Source organism: Ceratotherium simum, chromosome 29 (assembly GCF_057802395.1).
Source record: "Ceratotherium simum simum isolate JZ-2026a chromosome 29, ASM5780239v1, whole genome shotgun sequence".
In the NCBI taxonomy this organism is placed as follows: Eukaryota; Metazoa; Chordata; class Mammalia; order Perissodactyla; family Rhinocerotidae; genus Ceratotherium; species Ceratotherium simum.
In genome coordinates, this window is record NC_141928.1 from 34,463,170 (window position 1) to 34,483,073 (window position 19,904).

Below are 19,904 nucleotides of genomic sequence, written 5' to 3' on the forward strand. Positions count from 1 at the left end.
AATAACATAGCTCTACTGCTTACTTTGGTTATCTGGGGTAAATTACTTCACTTCAGTTTTCTCCTCTGTAAAATGGGGACAATGCCTGCCTCGACACTTTGTTGTGATGTGTAAATAAGATAATATATGTGAAGGGCTTGACACATAGAACATGTTTAACAAATGATGACAGTGATGATACAGATCACGGTTATGATACCTGGAACTATCACTGTCCCTCGGCTTCTGTCTTTATAAAATGGGGGAAGGGGTTGAACCGGAAGCTTTCTAAGTTTCAGCCCTGACTTTCTACAATCCCATAACATCAGGTCTAGGTCAGAGCCCTGGCTCCTCTGTTCCCAATAATCCCAGCCAGGGCCTGGATTCTATGAAGCCCTGGCTGTTCTGTGATGTAATGGACCATGGGAGCAAAGTCCAGGAGAAGGAAACAGTCCTTCCCACGGATGTTCAAGGGTGGCAGCAGGATCCTGGTGTTACAGACTTCGCACCACCTCCTTTCGGCACACACACTATTAACTGGAGGAGAGTGAAAAAAAGAGATTTTATTTTATTTTTTTACTTTCTCTTCTTATACGAATCTAATTCCATGTGCTCTCCAAGGGCACGATGAAATTCAGAGCAGAACCACCTATAGACAGCTGCCAGCATTACATATGAGACTCCCAAGTGAGTGGTAATAAGGAATAGAGGGAAGAATGCTGGCTCAGGCAGCAGGTCATGGGGTCCTTCTCCAGGCTCTGGCACTGACTTGCTGTGCAGCCCTAGCCAAGTCACTTAACTTCTCTTGGTCTGTTTCTGCCTCTGAAGTAGGAAGTGACTAGACTAGCTGATCCCTAAGATTCCTTCTGGCTCTTGCATTCAGCTATCTTTCTGTTATCGGTTTCTAGTTTAATTCCATTGTGGTTTGAGAGCAGACATTGTATGATTTCTATTCTTTTAAGTTTGTGAAGGTGTGTTTTATGGCCCAGGCTATCGTCTGTCCTGGTGAATGTCCCATGTGGTGGCTCTAGCACTGGATGATTCTAAATGTTGCTATTCATTCCAGGTATGATGTTTTTGCCTAGAATTTCACACTCATTCAGCATTACTTTGTTTTAAAATAGTTTGTTATATGCGGAGAAAAAGACTAAAGGATGTAAACTTTTCCCTGGGAGTAGGACCTAACAGCTCCTTCCTGTCTGGCTTCCCTGAAGCCAGGGCTCACAACTCAACAACCTCCCCTCTTCCAGTATTTGCTCAGAATCCTCCAGAGTGCTTAGCTTTCACCCAGGGTCCTCTGCAGGCCTCGGTGCCTGCTGAGCTCACATTTCATGCATCCTGCACACAGGGAAATGCAGTCCCTGTCTGCCCTGCACGTGGGGTCCAGCAAGGAAGAGAGCCAGCAGGCCCAGTGTGCCAGACTCCAGCCAGACCCTCTGGGCTTCACCTGCAGTGATTCTGGTCTAAGTTCCAGAATTCTGGAGCCAAACTGGATTCAGCCTGAGCCACCAATAACTAGAGGGTGACTGGAGGGTCAGCATCCAATGCTGGGAGAAAAGACAGACTAAGCATCCCCTCTACCGAGCATAAGATTTAAAGAAACAGAACAAAACATTTTAGATTCTTCCTCTGCCTGGCCTAGCAGTTTATAAAAACCTCTCCAAGGAATACTGCACCTGGAGTTGGAATAATCAGACTCCCATCTCTGCTTCTCTGCTCCCCTACATCACTCTGTCTCTGATCTAGGCAGGTTTGCGGTTCACCAAAGAAAATCTAGAAATACTTGTTTATTGATCATTCCAATCGAATATAGGCCAAATAGAGAAAAATGAATCTTCTTCTCTAACTTTTTATTCCAGCCTAAATGGATAATTGATCCATCAAAAATCTGGCTTTACCACTAGTCAAAGACACAGTATTACATTTACTGACAGTTAATGCCTAATGGAGATTTCTGTGGAGCCCCTAGAATGAGAACCTAGGGCTGCAAACATCAATGGATATTATTTAAATTAAAATGAGTTTACACATTTTATATGTCGAGAACACAGCTGTACAAGTCAGACTTCAGCAAGAGCCCATGCCAGAAATAAGTTATTTGAATGCAAATTAAGTGACACCCTTGGTGAACACCAGCCCTAAAAATATTAGCAATGTGACGCTTTCATAGCAGAGTGGAATCTGATATTTGCTCTATCTCACTTTCAAGTTCAGGCTAAATATGTAAAATATCCTAAGAACATTTTATCTCCCCCTAGAATGTCACTTTTCCTTGGGTCTTTATATTTCTTTATAAATTTTAGACGTGATCATTCTATGAGCCAAACTATGTATTCCTATTATTAGGTTCTTACACTTTAAAAAGTGACACTTTAAAAATTGGCAGTGAATATATTTCCCAGTAGCCATTGAACAAATATTTGTTAAATGAATTAATTACTTTCTCAGAAATTTATACTCTATTGTTCATTCCTTTTCAACCCCAAGAAAAGCTGGGAAATAGGAGATTCGAGGTAAAACTGTTCTTACTAAACTGTATCGGTGGTTCTCAAACCTTAGTGTGCCAATGAATCATCAGAGGCACTTGTTAAAATATAGATTCCTGCCTGCCTTCCCCTCCCCCCAGTTCTGATTCAGTAGGTCTGGGTGTGGCCCAGGAATCTGCGTTTTAAAGCAAACACTCTGGCTCTTTCTGATAAAGGCAATCTGGGCACCACACTCTGGGAAATGCAGTGGAATTACCGAAGGTATAATGGTCAAAGGGTCAGGGAACGTGAAGGCTGGAGAGGATCATGCAAATGCATTTAGTCCAATCTCCTCACCATTCAGATGAGGAAACTGAGGCCCACAGAGGGGCAGGAACTGGCCTGAAATCATCTAGTGAATTGGTGGCAATTTGAGAGGGTCTCCTGAGTAGCTTCATGAAACCACTCTCTTTGCAGAGTCCTCATGCTGCCTACTTTGTAGGTCTAACGTGTTAGCCATGTTGCTTCTAGTCTATCTTGTTAACATATTTAAATGCCATTTGCTGGTGCCTGGTTTTATCTGAGCAACATCTCTTGTATTTGGAGTCTGTTACTACACTAAGTGACACCAGTTACCAGAAAACATCCTAGTTTGCTGAAAAATACTTGAAATGACCAACTAATGAGGACGTGAAGTGTATTTTCCCATTAGTAATTATGCAGGTTCTGAAGCCAAGCCCAGTATCTATATATACACACGTATCGCTAAATTAAAAGCAACTGTGGGGCAGAGACGAGCAACAGTTCGAGGAGAAACAAATCAAATGTGACATGTTTTGACTGCACTGATATACGACGATCTGAGCTCACTTTTGAAGGAGAGAAGTTTGGCCCAAAGGAGAAGTGAAGGTCCTCGAGCCAGGAATGCTTCACAGAGTGAGGAGCTCACTTTCTGGCCTCTGAAACATTCGCTCCCTCTGTGACTTGGAACACAACTCCACCTCCCTTTTCCACCAACAAGGAAAACCACTCACTTACTACCTTAAAGGCACATATGCTGGTACAAGAAGATTAAAACATACTTGTCTGGCAAATATTTTCTCATTTCTCTATGTACCTGATTTGCTGGGAGTAGCTAGCATCTTTAATAAATCGTTTTGGTCAAATCACCAGTCTTACTCAAACCTGACAGGGCAAATTCTTAGTTAAAATGTAATAAATTATGGGTACACACTAAAACGTTAACATCGGTTACTGCTAAAGAGTAGGATTAGGCAGGAAAAAATGAAGAGGAGACTCATTTCTCACTGCATCCACTTTTAAATGGTTTGCCTTTTTAAAAACCACCGGGTATATAGTACTATTATTGTAATTTTTAAATATCTAATAAACTTCAATTTTTAAAAAAAATCTGGTAAATTGCCATTACATAGAAGAACCAGTATGGTGAAATAGAAACATATCACCTTGAGTAATGAGATTTGGATCTAGCCCTGGCTCTGCCATGCAACCCTTTTAAGCCTTTATTTACTCCTTTGAAAATATGGGGGTTGGATAAGGTGATCTCAAGGTCACCTCCAGTGCTATGAATTTGTAAATATAAAACTTTAAGGAGAGGGTATTATGAAAATTGAGTTTCAATGAATGACATTCTTAAAAAAAATACTGAAACCATAAATTATACCACATAAAGCTGAGACTTAAATGAAATTACGTAAGAATATACGTGATGGTGCCTAGCTCAAAGTAAGCCCTCAATAAATTCATTACGCTTCATTCATTTTATGTTAATGTTTTTTTAGAGAACAAAGCAAATTCAATCTTGGTAACTAACAAGTTCCCTCACAACACATATTCTTATTTGTATATGTATATATAATCACTTGCATTTAGGGACAATAAGATGATAAAACTGTAGAGTTGGAAGGAACTTAATATCATCCAATATAACCTCTCTGCTTGTGAGAAATCCTGTTATTTGTTCTCCTTAGTTACTTCTTGTGTTGATGAACTCACACTTCCACAGCAGCTCTTGCAGCTAAGAAAGCTCATCCTTGTCTTCCAAGTGAGCTGGAAGGGGCCCCTCCTTCTCTCTCTGGATCTGCCCTGGGGAGCAACAGTTCTTTTGGCCACATGACAAAAGAATGACCTAAACCTGCCAAACTTTCTCCCTTCCTATCTACATATTTCCACTTCCTCCAACCATACCTTACACTTTCCCAGAAACCATGTGTTCACGTCCCTCTTAAACCCCAGCTTGGAATTGGACTTAATGATGATCTGACAGGACAGAGGCCATAGGACCACCACCAACTTGGTTCTGGTCCCATACTTCTACCACTGCAGCCTAAGGTAATTAGGCATCTCTCCCTTCCACCACACATATACTTTGTTGGTTCATATTGAGTGTGTATGGAATAAACTCCTGAGATCTTAACATGAACCATTGACAGGCCAAGGCTCTCCCATGTTTTAAAATTCTAAATGCTGAGCTTCATATTTATTTTTGTTAACTTTCCTCATGATGGTTTCAGCCCATCCTGTTCCAACCTGTCGAAATCACTCTGAATGTTGATACTGACATCCATCATATTAGCAATCCCTCCCAGCTTTCTGTCATCTGCAAATGTGATCAGCATGCTTCTATGCCTTCATCCAAGTTTTTAATGAAAACTCACTGTATTTTTTAAAAAGTCTTTTAATTTAATTGATTTGGGTCCAATTTTTGATAATTTTGTAAAGCTATCTAAAGGCAGGAGAATCCAAGCTATGAGGTTCAATCTGATTCCAAAACAAGGCAATTAAAATAAATACACTTTGCAAAATGGAGCCAGGCCCCAAAGGTAGTACCAATGTGACCCAGACGCTGGCATGGTCAATCTGCTGTTTTGGACAAAGCTAACAATTAAATTGGATAAATGTTTGTTGATGAGGATGATGACTCTAGTCTAACACACTGAATGGTGCAGAGGCAAGCAAACAGGCTGGATTGATTTTTCAGTGCGGAGACAGTTCCCACCTGGGACAACTCAAAGTGCTGGGGAGGGTTTGCCACTGAATAACTAATTAGGCCATGTAGACCAGTAATTGGATAATTTGGGGCCAAAAAATCACTTTTGGGGCACAAATTCTCTGGACTGACCATCAATAGTGATTTCAGATGCCCTGGAACCATGTCAGATCGTGTGCTGTAACCTCAGCGTAGGCAGTGCTGAGAAGCCTCATTAATTCAGACAAATTGCGTGAAGGAGGCCAGAGTGGCTTCAGGGAGGAGAAATCTTTATTCCCGAACGCTTTTCTAGCACCCACTCTCACTGAAACCAGAGACGCAGGGAAGCTTGGTACTGAGGAGCACAGACTTTGGGGTCCAATACACTTAGCTTCTAATTCTATTTCTGATACTTAAACATTAGCTATGTGACCTTGGGCAAGTCAGTCCTTTAGCCCTTCTCAGTTTTAATCTCCTCATCTGTGAAATAGAGATCATAATACTTACCTTAATGGTATCGCTACATGGCACCTGACAGGTATAGTGTTCTACTTACTAGAACAGTCAACAAATGGTAAAATGGGAAGGTTTGGTCAAGGAGATAGCATACAGGGCACTGTGCTAAAGCTTTGACAAGTATCAGCTTATTTATTCTTCACAAACAACCCCAGGAAGCAGATATTATTATTACTCCATAACACAGATGAGGGAACTGAGGCATTAAAAGGTTTAATCAGTTGCTCAAGGTCACCCAGCTAGCAAATGACGGTGTTGGGATTTTAATCTAGGCCTGCACGGTTCTGAAGCCTAAGCCATAAACCCCTGCATTATTCTGTTAGACTATTATTTGAGACTTGACTTTAGTCAAGAGACGCTACTTGTAATCAGAATAAGAGTCCTCAACCTTTAGTGCTAAGGATCTACCGTGCTTCTCATATGAAGTCTTGTGATCAGGTGCAGAGAGGAGGCTTCACAGCCTACAATGAGGGTGGGGATGCAGGAAGGAGGTTCACAGCGGGTATACTAACCACCCCTTCATTTCCATCAACATTGCAACCTAAAAGGAGGGCACAGAGCAGACACACTCACACTCTATGCCAGCTGTTCTACCAGAAGTTTGAAATACTGATTAGACCTGGGGAGGACAATCTGGTAGTAGCTGCCAAGCCAGCTGAACCAATGGGGATCCCTGGACTGGTGTTGCTCTCATTTGGTGCAAACTGTGGTTCTAAGTTTTCTCAGAGTGGAGGTGACTGTTCTTACAGTTCTGTATGGTCCTATGGTTCTTTAAATAGTTAAATCAGACAATGTACCACAATGTCGAGCATGTAGAAATTGCTCAATAACTCTGATCTTTTTCCTTTCTTTCCTTCTTTGAAGAAACCCTGTTTTACTAGAAGTTTGCTTTTCTAAGTCTTTTTAAAAAATGCCTTCCAGTAATGTTTACACATTTGCTCAGAAAATCCTTTTTCATGGTTCTTCTCTGTGTTATCCAAATTTCTGGAAATTTGCAGAATTCAAACTGAGGATATTTTACTATATCCCACATGAAATAAAAATGTTGATATGTTTTGGTTGACTTAAATAACAACACCGGTAATCATTTATGGTTTTCAAATGTTTTCTCAACCACCATTCCTGTGTGACTGATGTTCAAAACATCCCTCTGGGGTTAAATATTGTAATCATCTCCACTGTAGGGATGAGAAAGCCAAGAGCAGAAGCCAGGTGACACAGACAGGAAGCAGCAGAGGCGGCGTTCCATCCCAGTCCTCCTGACACCTCCCGATGTCAAGGCCAGAGCTTGCTCCTCTCCCTCAGCGGTCTAATCCCTCTGAGCAACCAGCAGGTCAATCAATGCCAATGCAACTGGGTAAACTGCTTAAAGACAACCGGAGGCTCACCCAGATGGTTTGACCACAATATGAAAAAACCAGTAGTCACTCTGTCTAGACTGTGAAAGAAATCTACAAATTGTAATTCACCTGTGCAGACTATCATTGGCAACCACCAGGAATCCTGCAACAATGGGTATGACAGGTGCAGCACTGTCAGGGTCATTTGTTAAGGCATTTAGAGATCCAATAAGGCAAAAATTATTTGGTGCAATGGATGCACCAGAATTGCTAAATGAAGTGAGAAATATAGAAAAGGTATGAGAACTGTTTAGCACAGTGCCAGGCACAAAGTCATTCAATCAACTCTTATTACTGAATATCGTGAATAGAGACCCTGATCATTCTCAAAAGGAGGACATCAAAAAACTTACTCTGGAATAATCGAGATCTCTGGGCGTTGAGTCTGTCAAAGCTCGGACAAGGGCATTCATCATACAGATCGGAGGAGAAGGTGGAGAGGGCTGAGAAGGTTCCTGCTGTAACGGGCTCTTTGGTTTGGAAGGCAGCCGACCTCTCCTCCCTTTCAGACTATCTGTACGGACAACTGATGCCGAGAGAAAGAAAGAAAAAATGTCTTCAAAGATATTCACGAATAGCCATAAATCACAAAAAGGAATCAAAACACTTTACAGTTGAGCCATCATTAATGAGACCAACCATTTAAAAGAGGCAATAAGTTTAGAATAATATTCACACAATGATTTAATGAGAGTTGAAACAAGCAGCATAAAAGCCACCCCATACTTACATTGGGTAATGAATTAGTCCTAAAAGTCTCCTTCTTAAATAGAACAAGGATGTATGTACACAAGCTCTCTATTGATTTTGAGAAATTAGAATAAGCAGTCCTCAGCTATTTTTAAACGTAAATATACACCGTAAAAGTAAAATGTTGGAAGGAAAGGGAAACAAGGGAAATTCACCATCCCAAAGTAAATATTAACATTTTTTCAGTGATATCTGAGAATACATATAAGCAAGATGGATAAAAATCATTACACCCATACCTTCTTTAACCATCCCGACACTGAGACACTTCTGAAATCGACAGTACTGACATCGGTTTCGACGTCTCTTGTCTACGGGGCAGTTTTTATTTGCCAGGCAAACATATTTTGCATTTTTCTGCACCGTTCTCTGAGAAAATACAATACAGAGATAGTCAACTAATAGTTTCTGGAAAGAGGTAGGACCTGACAAGATGTATTTTAATTACAATGTGAAAAGCGACAGTGCAATTCGTATAATTAGATAAATTTAATTTCCTAACACGCTAGCCTGCAGGAAAAACAATTTTATTAGTGTTAGCTGCTGACAGTGAAAATCATCTCAGATTGTTCTGACGCGAGTCTCAGGAGACGTTCAAGTCTGAGTGATAAAATCATATCTGAAATTACCAGGTCAACATATCATACCTTGGAGGATTAGATTATCTCCACTTTTAATATCCCTTTGGGAACAATTTCCTACTTGTTCCACTCCCCTGATTATTGCTGACCTTATTAAAATAAAATCAAAATTATCTGGGATGTACTATGCTGGCTATCACTTATTCTAAGTCAAATATCACAGTAACTGGCTTTGTTCCCCAATAGAGATGAAATCATAAAAAGCCAAATCAGGACTTGTCTAGTTAAAACATACAGGAAATAATGTTTTAATCCCCCCGAAATCACTTAATCAGCCTGTGTCCTTTATTTTATCTTGAAAAGAATATATATGGTAAACCAGCCATTTCTGATTTTTGAAAGCAAAATCTTAAAATTGGATACTAAAAACCACTATCACATCCAAGAAAGAAAGAAAAAAAAAAGGATGAGAGAAAGAAAGAAATATGAGAGCCATGTATTCTCAATAAAAATTCCCATTAGTAGGTTATTTCATAAATGACTATTGACATAGACATCAAAATAGCCATATTGTAAAAGACACATCATCAAATTTGGACTTGGATATAAAATAATGTTGTATTCTTCAGAATCACATATAATTTTAAAATGACACATGGAGAAATAATTAAGCATATTTTGTGCTCCAGATTTAAAAGAATGCTTGATTTTTAAAAAATTAAAAACATTTGTGCAAATGGAGGTGTATTTACCACCTTAGGTGAAATCATTCAGAAATTACCTGAATCTACACAACTCCAAATAGAGCAGAAAGTTGGAATTTATTTGGTAAGCCTTGGCTGCATTAAAAAAAAAAAAAAAAAAGAAATCCAGGTAATTTGGGATTGGTGATCTATTTTGTGTCCAAAATTCTAGATTTATTTTCAGTCTTGGGCTTTCAGCAATCCTCAACGCCCTTTCATTTCATTTTAGGAGATAGTTTCTAAACGGCTTATATAAAACTTTAAAAATCTAACAAAGCCAGATACATTTAGTTTAAAATGCAAAATTCCAAATCACAAGCATACTTCTGAGTTTCCACATTTAAATTCTCAGCCGTCTGTAAGGGTAGGAAACTTGTGTTTCCTGAATGAAGCTCTCTTTCACTGAACATGCAGTAATTTCTAAAACTCTATTTCTTCCCATCGTCCTCAAGGCTATATGCCAACTTGAGTGCTGGTGGCATTTTGCTTCAGGTGTACATTTTCCCAATAACCTGAAACCTTCCCCACATCTGTGCGTGCCTGCACAGTTTAAGGACCGGGAAAGATCGTTACAGTTCAATCACCGAATTCCCATCATTAACTGCACTTCATGTCACATTTTTAAAGAATTCAATTTAATGGTAGAAAGCCACTGGGTAAAACCTGCTCTCGTTCCCTTAATTAACAGATCTGTGGGGTAGTTCTCCCCCATCCTACCCCCACCCTTTCAAGTATAGATTTGTTTTCAAGGGATTGCTGCAGAAAAGGGACACTGTTGGGGAACACTTAATTGACAATTCTAGACTAGGAATGTGTTACCACTCCTGTATTTTGGTCAACTGTCAATTATTCAGGGGTGATTATATTTGTGGATTACTACTACTTCTCTTAACTGTTTTTCTTTCTTTCCTCCTTTTCAGCTGCCTGTTTCACTGCCCTTCAGCTTTTCCACTCAAATGCTGTAAAAATCATATCTGCCAAAGGAATGCAGTTACTTGAAAGTAACCCTGGTGAAGTTTGAGTAGTTAAGACAGAAAAAAAGTGGCTAAACTGAGAGTTCTACATTTAAAACATCATAATCCTGCATACCTCCTATATGGCACTTAAGGTATTGCAAAGTCTTTCCATAAGCATTTTCTCATTTATCTGCAGAATTTAATTAATCACATGATTCCTATCCCCAGATCAAAAATAACTGTTGCTGGTTGGTATGTATACCAATTGACAAACATATGCATTTTTAGAAATACTTTGTAGTTTTCATTTAATAATGAACTGTTGTTTTATGGCCCTTTAAAGATTACAAAGTGCTTTCATAAATGTTTTATCTCATTTAATACTCATAGCCCTTCTCTGAATTTTATTCACCTGATAGAGAAACTGAGGCCTAGAAAGACGAGTCAACGGCATACAAATGGTGGGTGATAGATCAAGGATTCCTATTTCAGTGTTGTGACTCCAATTTCAGCAAGCTCCCAGACACATTCTATTGGCCTCCCAAGTCCTAGTTACCCAATTAGCATCTGGCTTCCCCTTTCCCTCCACCCTGCCCAGCACTGGAGGCTAGGGAGTGATTTTTGTGGGAGAACACTTATGGGTTTGCAAATGCCTGAGATAACAGCCAGGGAAGGGGGTAGGGCGGCACAGAATTAAGTGTCTGAAGTCTGGGACTCAACAGGAACAGTAGAGCAGCAGAAGAGCAAAGCCTCTTCCCCCTGAGTGATGGAAAGAGCACTGAACTCAAGAGTCAGGGGAAACCAGCTGGAACTGTCCCCTGGGCTTCTAAATCACTGTTTACAGGCTGCACAAGGCTTCACCTCTCCAGGTTTCAGCTTCCTCATGGGTAAAATATGGGGGGGTTGAAGACCCTCCCACTGTAAGTTCTCCTCTGGGTCTATGAGATAACGAACAGTGTCCACACCTGGCAGAGTGTGTGTGGCACCAGAGGTGGAGTGGATTGGTGAGACCCCAGCTTCTATCTTCTATGGAGGGAGCTGCTCCAAACTGTACCCAGCCAGTTGCCCCTGTCTATTCTGCTGCTGCAGAGCTGTGAAGAAGGCGGGCACTTGGGCATCATGCAAACATGAGTTGGCATCCTGCCTCCATCTCGCTCTCTGAGTGTGTGTCCTGGGGCAGTTGAATAACCTCTCTGAGCCTCCATTTCCTCATCTATGAAACAAGCATAATTAATGTCTACCTTCAAGACACTGTTAATAAAAATAGCTAGTGGGTGCCCAGAACTCAATCTCAGGTCTGATTCTAGAGTCCTAGCTCTTACTATGAGGATTAACTGAGATACAAATGTCCAAGGCCCGGCACACAGAGCCTATCCTTTAGACACCCTGGATGGACAGAGAGGGAATGCAATGGGGTTTTTGCATTTTGGAGATCATAGATCATTTTGAGAGTCTGCTGAAGGCTCTCCAGAAAAATGCTCAGAAGGTAAAGCCAAGCCGGGAGGTTGCCAGCTCCCTCAAGTCCACCCGGGGCGGCCTCCTGTAATGGACCTCAAGTTAAAAACCCTTGAGAAAGTGGACGTGAAGGTGCTAGGAAAGGCCACAGGAAGGCACAGAATAACAATTAGAACTCCCAAACCGGGAAGGGCCCACTTCATGCTCACTTGAGCGGGTGGCTGCGGAGGGGAGGGGCGCCCGGAGCAGGCGTGCGCTCACCTTGAAGAAGCCCTTGCAGCCCTCGCAGGTGCGCACGCCGTAGTGCTGGCAGGCGGCGTTGTCCCCGCACACGGCGCACGTGCCCTCGCCCGACGACGAGCTCCTGTTGGGCGGCGACGGCAGGCTGGGGCTCTCGCCCAGCAGGCTGGAGGCGGTGGGAGAGGCGGTGAGGCCGAGCGGCGGGAAGGCCAGCGCGGCCGCCCTCTTGGCCAGCGGCAGCCCGTACGGGTGGCCCTCGAGCGCGGCGGCCTGGCTGCCCGCGGCGGCGGCGGGTCCTAGCGGCAGGCTGAGCGCGGCGGCGGCCGTCGGGTCGTAGCCCAGGTGGTGGCCGCCGGCCGGGCTGGGCGCGGGCGGGTGCGGCGGCGAGGGCTTGAAGTGGAAGAGCGGGAAGCGCGCGCCGGCCACCGTGGGCACCGCCTTCATCGGCGGGTCGAGCAGCGGGCCCGGCGCGATGCAGCCCTGCGCCGAGGGCAGCGCTTCGTCCCAGAGCGCCCCCGCCTGCGGGGGGAAGCCCGGCGTGGTGGGGGTGGACGGCGGCGACTGCTTGAAGTACATGGAGGTGCTGGGCAGCACCTCGTCCTCCTGGCCAGAGGGGGGCGGAATGGAAGGCTGCTGCTGCTGCTGCTGCTGGTGATGGTGGTGGTGGTGGTGGTGGTGATGGTGGTAGCCGTGCGCGCGGCCCTCCTCCATCTTGATCAAGGGCCGCGGCCCCGACGGCTGCATTTGGTACAAGCAGGAGGGCTTGAGTTCGTAGTTGCTCGAGTAGCCCTCCATGAAGGTACTGAAGCTGGGCAGGGATGTGGTGGCCGTGGCCGTGATCTCGGTGCTGCCGAGGTCCATGGTCAGCTTGGCGTAGTCGGGGTTCATGATCTCCGTGGTGTATTCCGAGCCGTAGGTCTGGGCTGCATAACTGGAACCTGGAGGCGAAGGGCTATACTGGGCTTGCACGCAGGGCATATCTGCAAGAACAGGGAAGAGGGTCTCTCAGAAGCAAGTCAGCACTCTTTCCTAGCTAATACGTAGCACTGCATTCATTGCTCTCTAATCTGGGAAACAGAGAGAAAGTGATATCCTTTCCTCCTTCTGGTAGCATAGATTTAAAGCCCCATCCTTTCTTCCTTCCTGTCTTCCCTGGGAAGAAAGCTGAATCCCTGGCAGACTGTCAAAGGGCCCACAAGATGCCAAAACTTGGCCTCCTCGGGGCCTCTGTGCCCACCTTCCCTCCCTTGCCCTATCCTCCACCAGATCTAGGGAATTTGATTTCTTCCCTCATAAACCCAGGGATGTTTTACACAGTGGTTTTGAGCTCTAGAAACTAATTGGAGTGGCCTCAGCCACAAGTTGGGAGGACAACAAGAAAGCCAGTGAAAGCCCTGTTGGTTTATTTTTGAGGAAAGAGGCCAGTGGTCCCCCAAGTCACACTCATTGATTTATAAACGTATAAATTAGTCCAAAAAAGGTGTCCTACGTGGGACTTACTGGCCAAGGGAGAGAGTGGTATTCTAACATTTTACAAGTGCCAACTGAGGCTACCCACACACACGTTGTGGTTGCTTTCTCCCACCCTCTCCCCACTCCTCCAAACAGGGCTAACAGCCTGTGCGAACTGGACCCCTGTTGATGACTTCAGCCAGCTAGGTGGCGAGGTGGGAACGTAGGCCCAGGAAATGGACTCGGGGGAGTTTGCGCCATCTGCAAGGAAAAAGATCAGCAGCTGCAACAAAACACCCACCAAACCTGCTCTCTGCCATAGACTGTATATAAATATATATATATATATTTTTTCCAATTCTGACTAATAAATATATCAGTGGCTGTTTTATGACAACAGTTTACAGCTATCATAATAGGTGAGTTAGTCTACATATTTTCTTACAACAGAAGAATTAGTACCCCAGTTTCTTAAGAGGTTTAGTTTCTCTGCAAGTTTGACTATGTTGAGCCCCTAAAGCCAGTGGTATCCAGGGTGCTTACTATTGTTCAGAGAGGTTGAGCTGGATGAGAAGGCCCTGAGAATTACTGGGTCTGGTGGGTGATTTATTTATCTAATTATTTCCCTTTCTTTATGGCTAAATAGAAATGGTAAAACGGGCAGTTTCTGGTGGTTGGTTTTTCTGAACCAAAGGAAAACCAGGTGCTTAACGTCTCTTTGGAGTCTCTGGTGTAGAAGCTGTGACTAATAGAAAAGTGAGTACTTCTCATTTCCTTTGACATCTTTCTCTTACCCACATTTCCAAATCTGATTGAGTCATGCGTGTATGGGATGAAATCTTGACTTGAAAAAAGGTGATGAGGGCCTGTTGGAAGAAGCAGTGATGAAGAGAGGCCAGTTCAAGCCTTTATTTTCCAAGCAGGGCCTTAAAAACAGACTTACAGTTTGCAGTTAAAGGATCACTTATACTGCTGTCCAGTTGTTGGGGTGACATGGAAGGCTAATCATTTAAAAGAAAGAACACTTCCTGATGTTTCATCTATTCTCTTTCTCCCTTCAGCCCCTCTGGGATTTCTCCAGGAGTCTTTTCTGTCATTCTTCCTTGCCAATCCCTGCCTATTGCTCTCCCTTGTGTCTTTCTGAGGTTTCCAGCTAGATCAGCTTGCTGAGACTGAGTTCTATTTATCTGCCTGTCTTTGGTGCCTACACAGCCCAGGCACTTGGTATTCCTTTCACAAATGCATAAAAAGGTGCTACAAGCCAAACTTGCAATTCTTTCTTTTGCCCAACTCAAATTGACTCCTCGGTTTTCAGCTCAAATGCTTTTTCTCTTTCCCTCTGAGCTTCAGTAATCCAAACTTCTGCACCCAAATGATTTGGGTTTTATACAAACAAAAATGCTCTGTATAACTCAAAGTGATCCCATAACTCTTAAATGCATAAACTGGATATAAAAGGAGAGCAAACATGACATTAAAATGTATTAAAAGATCCTAATCTATTGGTGTATTTGCATTTTTCTTAGGAAAAATATTTTTGAGAAACGCAGCGCTTAATTTAATTTGGCTCCTCCACTCGGTAGCAACAGGGTGTGGTATCCAGAGGAGCTTCGTGCAAAGAAGCCACCTGTGCTGTGAAATGCGCAGCCAGCAGTCACTGTCCTGGCGCTAGGCAAGTCGACCAGCCTGCCCCAGCCAGAGGCACAGGGCCCACCCCCTCCCCCACCTCTTCCAGCCTGGGAGGAATAAGGGGTCGTGCCTTCAGACCTACCTGGAGGATATCTTGCGCGCTGAATGGTGGGGCTGGGGGTCTCTCCAGCGGAGGCTGAGAGTGTAGGAGGCGGGGATGTGCGGCGAGGCGAAGCGGCTGCGGTGCTGCCCGGCTCCGCTGAGCGTCCAGTCTCAGGGCTGGGGCTTGCCGGGCTGCGCTCTTCCGCAGTGGGCTCTGCGGGCAGCGGGAGAGAGGACAGAGGTCACAGGGGGACCAGGCTGGGTTACCGCGGCCTGGGCTGCGCGTATTGGGGTGTTGGTGGGGGCCTCTAGGAATGCTAAGTTAATTACAAAGAATTATAAGGGTAAGAAAGCAGTACTTAATGTGAACGGAGTCCCTGGGCAAGAAGCACTACATCGCCTTGGGGGAGCCGAAGAAGGGTTGTCAGCACCCGTCGCGCTCACCGCCGTTTTGTGGCACCCGAACCGAGGCTAAAAAACGCGCAGCCTGTCGTCACCCAGAAATTGATCTCTCTCCCCCACAACTGGTTCCGAGCTCGCGAAGTCAGGAAAACCAAAGGAAGGAGAACACTTGAGGAAGAATTCCGCCCAAAATCGGGATCAGTGAGTGTGCACGAGAGGAACATAGCCATTTTCCAACTCCCTCCCCCCCCCATACAAATTTACACGTTGCATAGGAAATGCACAAGGTCCGGAACGAATGCATGAATGCCCCGAGGAATTAAGAAAGCCTGCGCTTTTCATTCTAAATGCTAATGGAGCTTCGCTTCTATTAGCCGCGAGTTTCGGGGGCCAGGGGTCAAGCAAACAAAAGGGCACAGTGGAAATAGGCCCGCACTGGAAACAAGGCGGTTTGCGTTCGAGGCCGGTGGGGCGGGCGGAGGGAGGCCCTCCACACCCAGCGGGCGGTATCCCCGAGGGTGGGCGACTTCGAGGCTCAGGGCCATCCGGCGGCCCGGAGGGGGCACATTCCGGAGGGCGCCGAGCGCGCCTCCGGGGCGAGCGTCCCTGCGCACAGCCTCAGCGAAACTTTGTAGCTGTAAGCGCAGTTCCGCGGGCCTCGGGAAGGATCCCACTGGCCCAAACTCTGGCCTATAGCGCCCCCTTTGCCTGGACCCATTCACAGCTTGAGGGGTGGGAACGTGGACCGAAAAAACCCAAAACCAAAAAACCTCGTGAATGCGCGGGCCGAGAAGGTCGTGTAAGTTTCGTTCCCCGGCACCCCTGCGCCCGGGGCTTGCCTGAAGGGGAGGGGTCGGAGCCCCCAGATCCAGGAAGCCCTCTAAGGCCAGGAAATGGGGGATTCCTTTGCTACCCTAAGCCCCAGCTGATCCTACGGAAAGCTTGCGCTGGCTCTAGCGCAAGCACGGGCAGATCTTCCCATGGCTGTAGCATGCGCTTCCCGTCCCCCCTCGCATCTTCTGTGGGGGTCTTCAGCAACCTCCCACCACCTCTCCAGTAGGTGCCCGCATTCCCGCCCTTCCCCGGGGCCTTTCCAGCCAAGTCTTTCTCCGAGGATCGGCCTCTGACTCCGGTGGGCGAGGGTCGCGTCTCCTCAAGGAAGGGGCTCCCCTCGAGAGCCCGGCGTTCGCGGGAGAGTGCCACACCACGTTTCCTACAGCCCAGCCGAGCGCCCCACGGCTCTCTCCGCCCCCCCAAATGGCCGGTTACCTAGGCAAAGCCTCCGCGCCTGGAAACACGTTCTGCCGCTCCCGCTCGCGGCCGCCGGGGCCGGGAGCACGGAGCCTCGGGGTTGTAAATTAGGAAGAAATAACTACCTCTGTCAAAGCCCCTTTCTTTCTCGTGGGCAGGCGAAAGGAACACCCCCGTGTTCCCCTCCCCGTAGTGAAGTGTATGGAGGAAACCGTGAAACGCACCATTGTGACCGGGGCTCCTCCGCGGAGTTTCCAACCCTGGGGAGCGGGGGCGGAGGTTGGGCGGGGGCAGGAGGAGAGGAGAGACCGACAGCAAGGGAAAGACAGAGATTCTCAGAAAGACCGAGGGAGAGGAGACGAACCGCGGGGGAGAATTTCTGCGAGCGCACGGTCCCGGGGAAGGGGGTGGGTGGGTGAGGGGGGAGTGAGCGGGTGTGGAGGCTGCTCGGTCTAAGCAGTCTTTGATATTCACATTACGAGCATCTTGTTAAGATAACTCCAATAAACTCTAACTTCACTCATTGTGCCCAGTAGCCGCGTTGGGCAGCTCTTTCTTTCCCCAACTCAGTTCTATAAAATATTTCTCCGTCGTGGGAAAAGAAGATTCAGGATTGGCTTCGCGATGAAATGACTGAACGGCACCCGATACCTCTCTCCTGGCACCCTAAAGCTCTGGGAAAACAGCCCGAGATTTCTGATTACCAAACGCCTTGCAGCTTTTCCCTCGGGAGAATCCGGAGGCATAAATAAAAAGCAATCTCCAAGAACGTTCTTTGGAATCAAGGGACAAACACTTTCTCTTTCATGACTGCCCCAAGCTTCCAACAGGTTCGAGAGGTGCCTTTGGAAGTCAGTCTCCGCAGGCTGCGCTCGCATGACCGCTCTCCCCTCACCGCTGAGAACTTTCATTTCTATTAAAACACTCGGAGCAACTTCTCCAAAAGCGCGAGTTCTGTCAGTTAAAACATTTCTTTCCCACACTGAGCCAAGGATCGGAGGAGAGAGACACCGTCCCCACGCGTGTCGGGGCGCGGGAGCCGGCAATTACACCCGATTACCTCCGAAGGGAAAAGTGTAAACCGGCAAGTCGGCGACGCCAGGCAGACGTGCCTAGTGGAGCCCCAGGCTCATTTCAATACAATAAGCCACATTCCTACAATTACGCTCTCTTTCCTGAGATCCTCGGAACGCCTTTGCAAACTCCGGCCGCTGCTGCCCAGGCCCCTTCCCTCCCAAGCTTCCCCCCAGTCAACCAGCTCGGAGTCACCTTTAGGTATATTAACTTAGACCCACCGGAGCCCTTATTTTCAATCCTAGTTAAAAGCCAGGGAAATTACTGCCGTTCATCACCGGAGCTGCAACTCCCCGCCGTTGCCGCCGCCGCCGCCGCCGAGAGCATCATTACCATGACAACTAGAGCCGAAATACCCTGAATTACATCGGTGGAGCTGCTAGTGCACAAATCCCGGTCCTCCTCTTTGTTAGAGGCTTTTCGCCTCTTCGGGTGGGGGGACAAATCCCCCGAGCTCCAGAGATCCCCGCGGGCCCGCTACAGGGGAAAAGTTTCAGATCAGAACCCACTGGCCACTCGGAGAGCAAAGCCGGAGAGAGGAGGCAAGGGGGAAAACCCCACACTTAAAGTTGTCAATTTCAGGAGCGACGCTTCCCAGCGCGCCAACTTTTTAGCAAGTCCCCCAATTAACTGGTCGAATCTCATACGTACTTGAGTGCTGTGGCGGTTCCGTCTTTAGAGCGAGTTTCTAGAGAGCTGTTCCGAAATCTGCACTGAGGGGAGTGACAGCTGCTGTCCCGGAAGGGCTGCCGTGTACAAGCCCAGTGGCTCCCAGAGGCGGTGAGTGGCTGGCAAGAGATGCTGCGATCCCGACTCATGGGAGAGCGCCGCCGAGGGGTTCCGCGAGCGTCCTAGCTCGGGCCGCGACCAGGGGGGAGGATGCCGCCGCTGTTCCCACCTCCACGGCCACCGCCGGCGCTGTCAGCGTTGCAAGGTGAGCCCAGGAGGGGCGTCCGGCTGCCGCGCGGCTCTGCACCCGCGAGGGCGCAGGGCGAGAGGGGTGTGAGCGCGCGGGAGAGAGTGGAGTGTGTGTGCGCGCGTGTGTCTGTGTGTGCGAGTGAGGGAGCGGGTGTGAGCTTGTCTGTGTGTAGGGAGCGGAGGAGGAGCAGGAGCTGGAGGGGTGGGGGGCGGGAGGCAGGAGACTCCGCTCTCCCGGCTGCGCGTTCGCTCGCTCTCTCGGCACGTCATTTATGCCACAGGAGCCCTAGCGGCCTCTCCATAGAGTGCCTGGAATGCGAGACGTCAATGTGACGCCATGGGACGCTACGTCACCCTCCTCCTCCCTCCCCTGGCCCAGCCGGTTCCGCGTGTGCGAGGGAGGGTGTGTGTGTGTGTATGTGTGTGTGTGTGTGTGTGTGCATGTACGCGCGCGCGCGCGTTCCCCGGCCATTCCCAGGGCAGCACAATGGAAACTGCATCGCGTGGCCAGCCCCAGCCCGGAGGCCTTTGGGACCCGCGCTGCCAACCGCTCTGCAGCGGCGCTGCTCGCCCGGGCGCGAGTCGGCCCGAGGGTGCAGCGGCCCGCCCGCGGGTCAGGCGGGACCGCCCAGCTGTCAGGCTCGGGTGGAGTAGAGTTGGAGGAGTCCTGCTGGCGCGCCTCCGAGGCTGCCCCGAGGCAGGGAGCCAAGTCGAGGGGGTAAGGGAGAGGACAGCTCTTCCGAAAGGGAAGTCTCCGCCAGCCAGCTTCTCCGAGTGACCTGGCAGCCGGTGCAGGAGTCAGGCATCAGCCCGAAGACTCCCTGAGGTGCAGCTGCGCTTCCCCCAAGCAACAGTTCTAAAGCTGTTTACGTCTCTTTGGCCCTCTGCGCCTAGGCGAATGCCCCTCCTCTCGTCATTTGCTGGGCGCGTATTTCGCACAGGGCTGCAGATGGCTCCGGGAAGATAAGGTTTTATTTCTTTATACTTAAGGTGTGGGTTTCC

At 47.2% G+C, this 19,904-nt stretch overlaps 1 protein-coding gene across 1 annotated transcript in view; it reads right to left on the minus strand.

Annotated features, from left to right (window-relative positions):
• Positions 1 to 19,105, minus strand: part of NR4A3 (nuclear receptor subfamily 4 group A member 3) — a 39,223-nt gene extending 20,118 nt beyond the window's left edge. The window contains exons 1-5 of the mRNA XM_004423250.3: positions 18,636 to 19,105; positions 15,298 to 15,471; positions 12,096 to 13,054; positions 8,339 to 8,468; positions 7,703 to 7,875 (exon numbers count right to left, since the gene is read on the minus strand). Of these exons, the coding sequence (XP_004423307.2) occupies positions 7,703 to 7,875; positions 8,339 to 8,468; positions 12,096 to 13,052 (1,260 nt within the window). The 5' untranslated portion in view covers positions 13,053 to 13,054; positions 15,298 to 15,471; positions 18,636 to 19,105. The remainder of the gene's footprint in view (positions 1 to 7,702; positions 7,876 to 8,338; positions 8,469 to 12,095; positions 13,055 to 15,297; positions 15,472 to 18,635) is intronic.
• Positions 19,106 to 19,904: the final 799 nt, after the last annotated feature.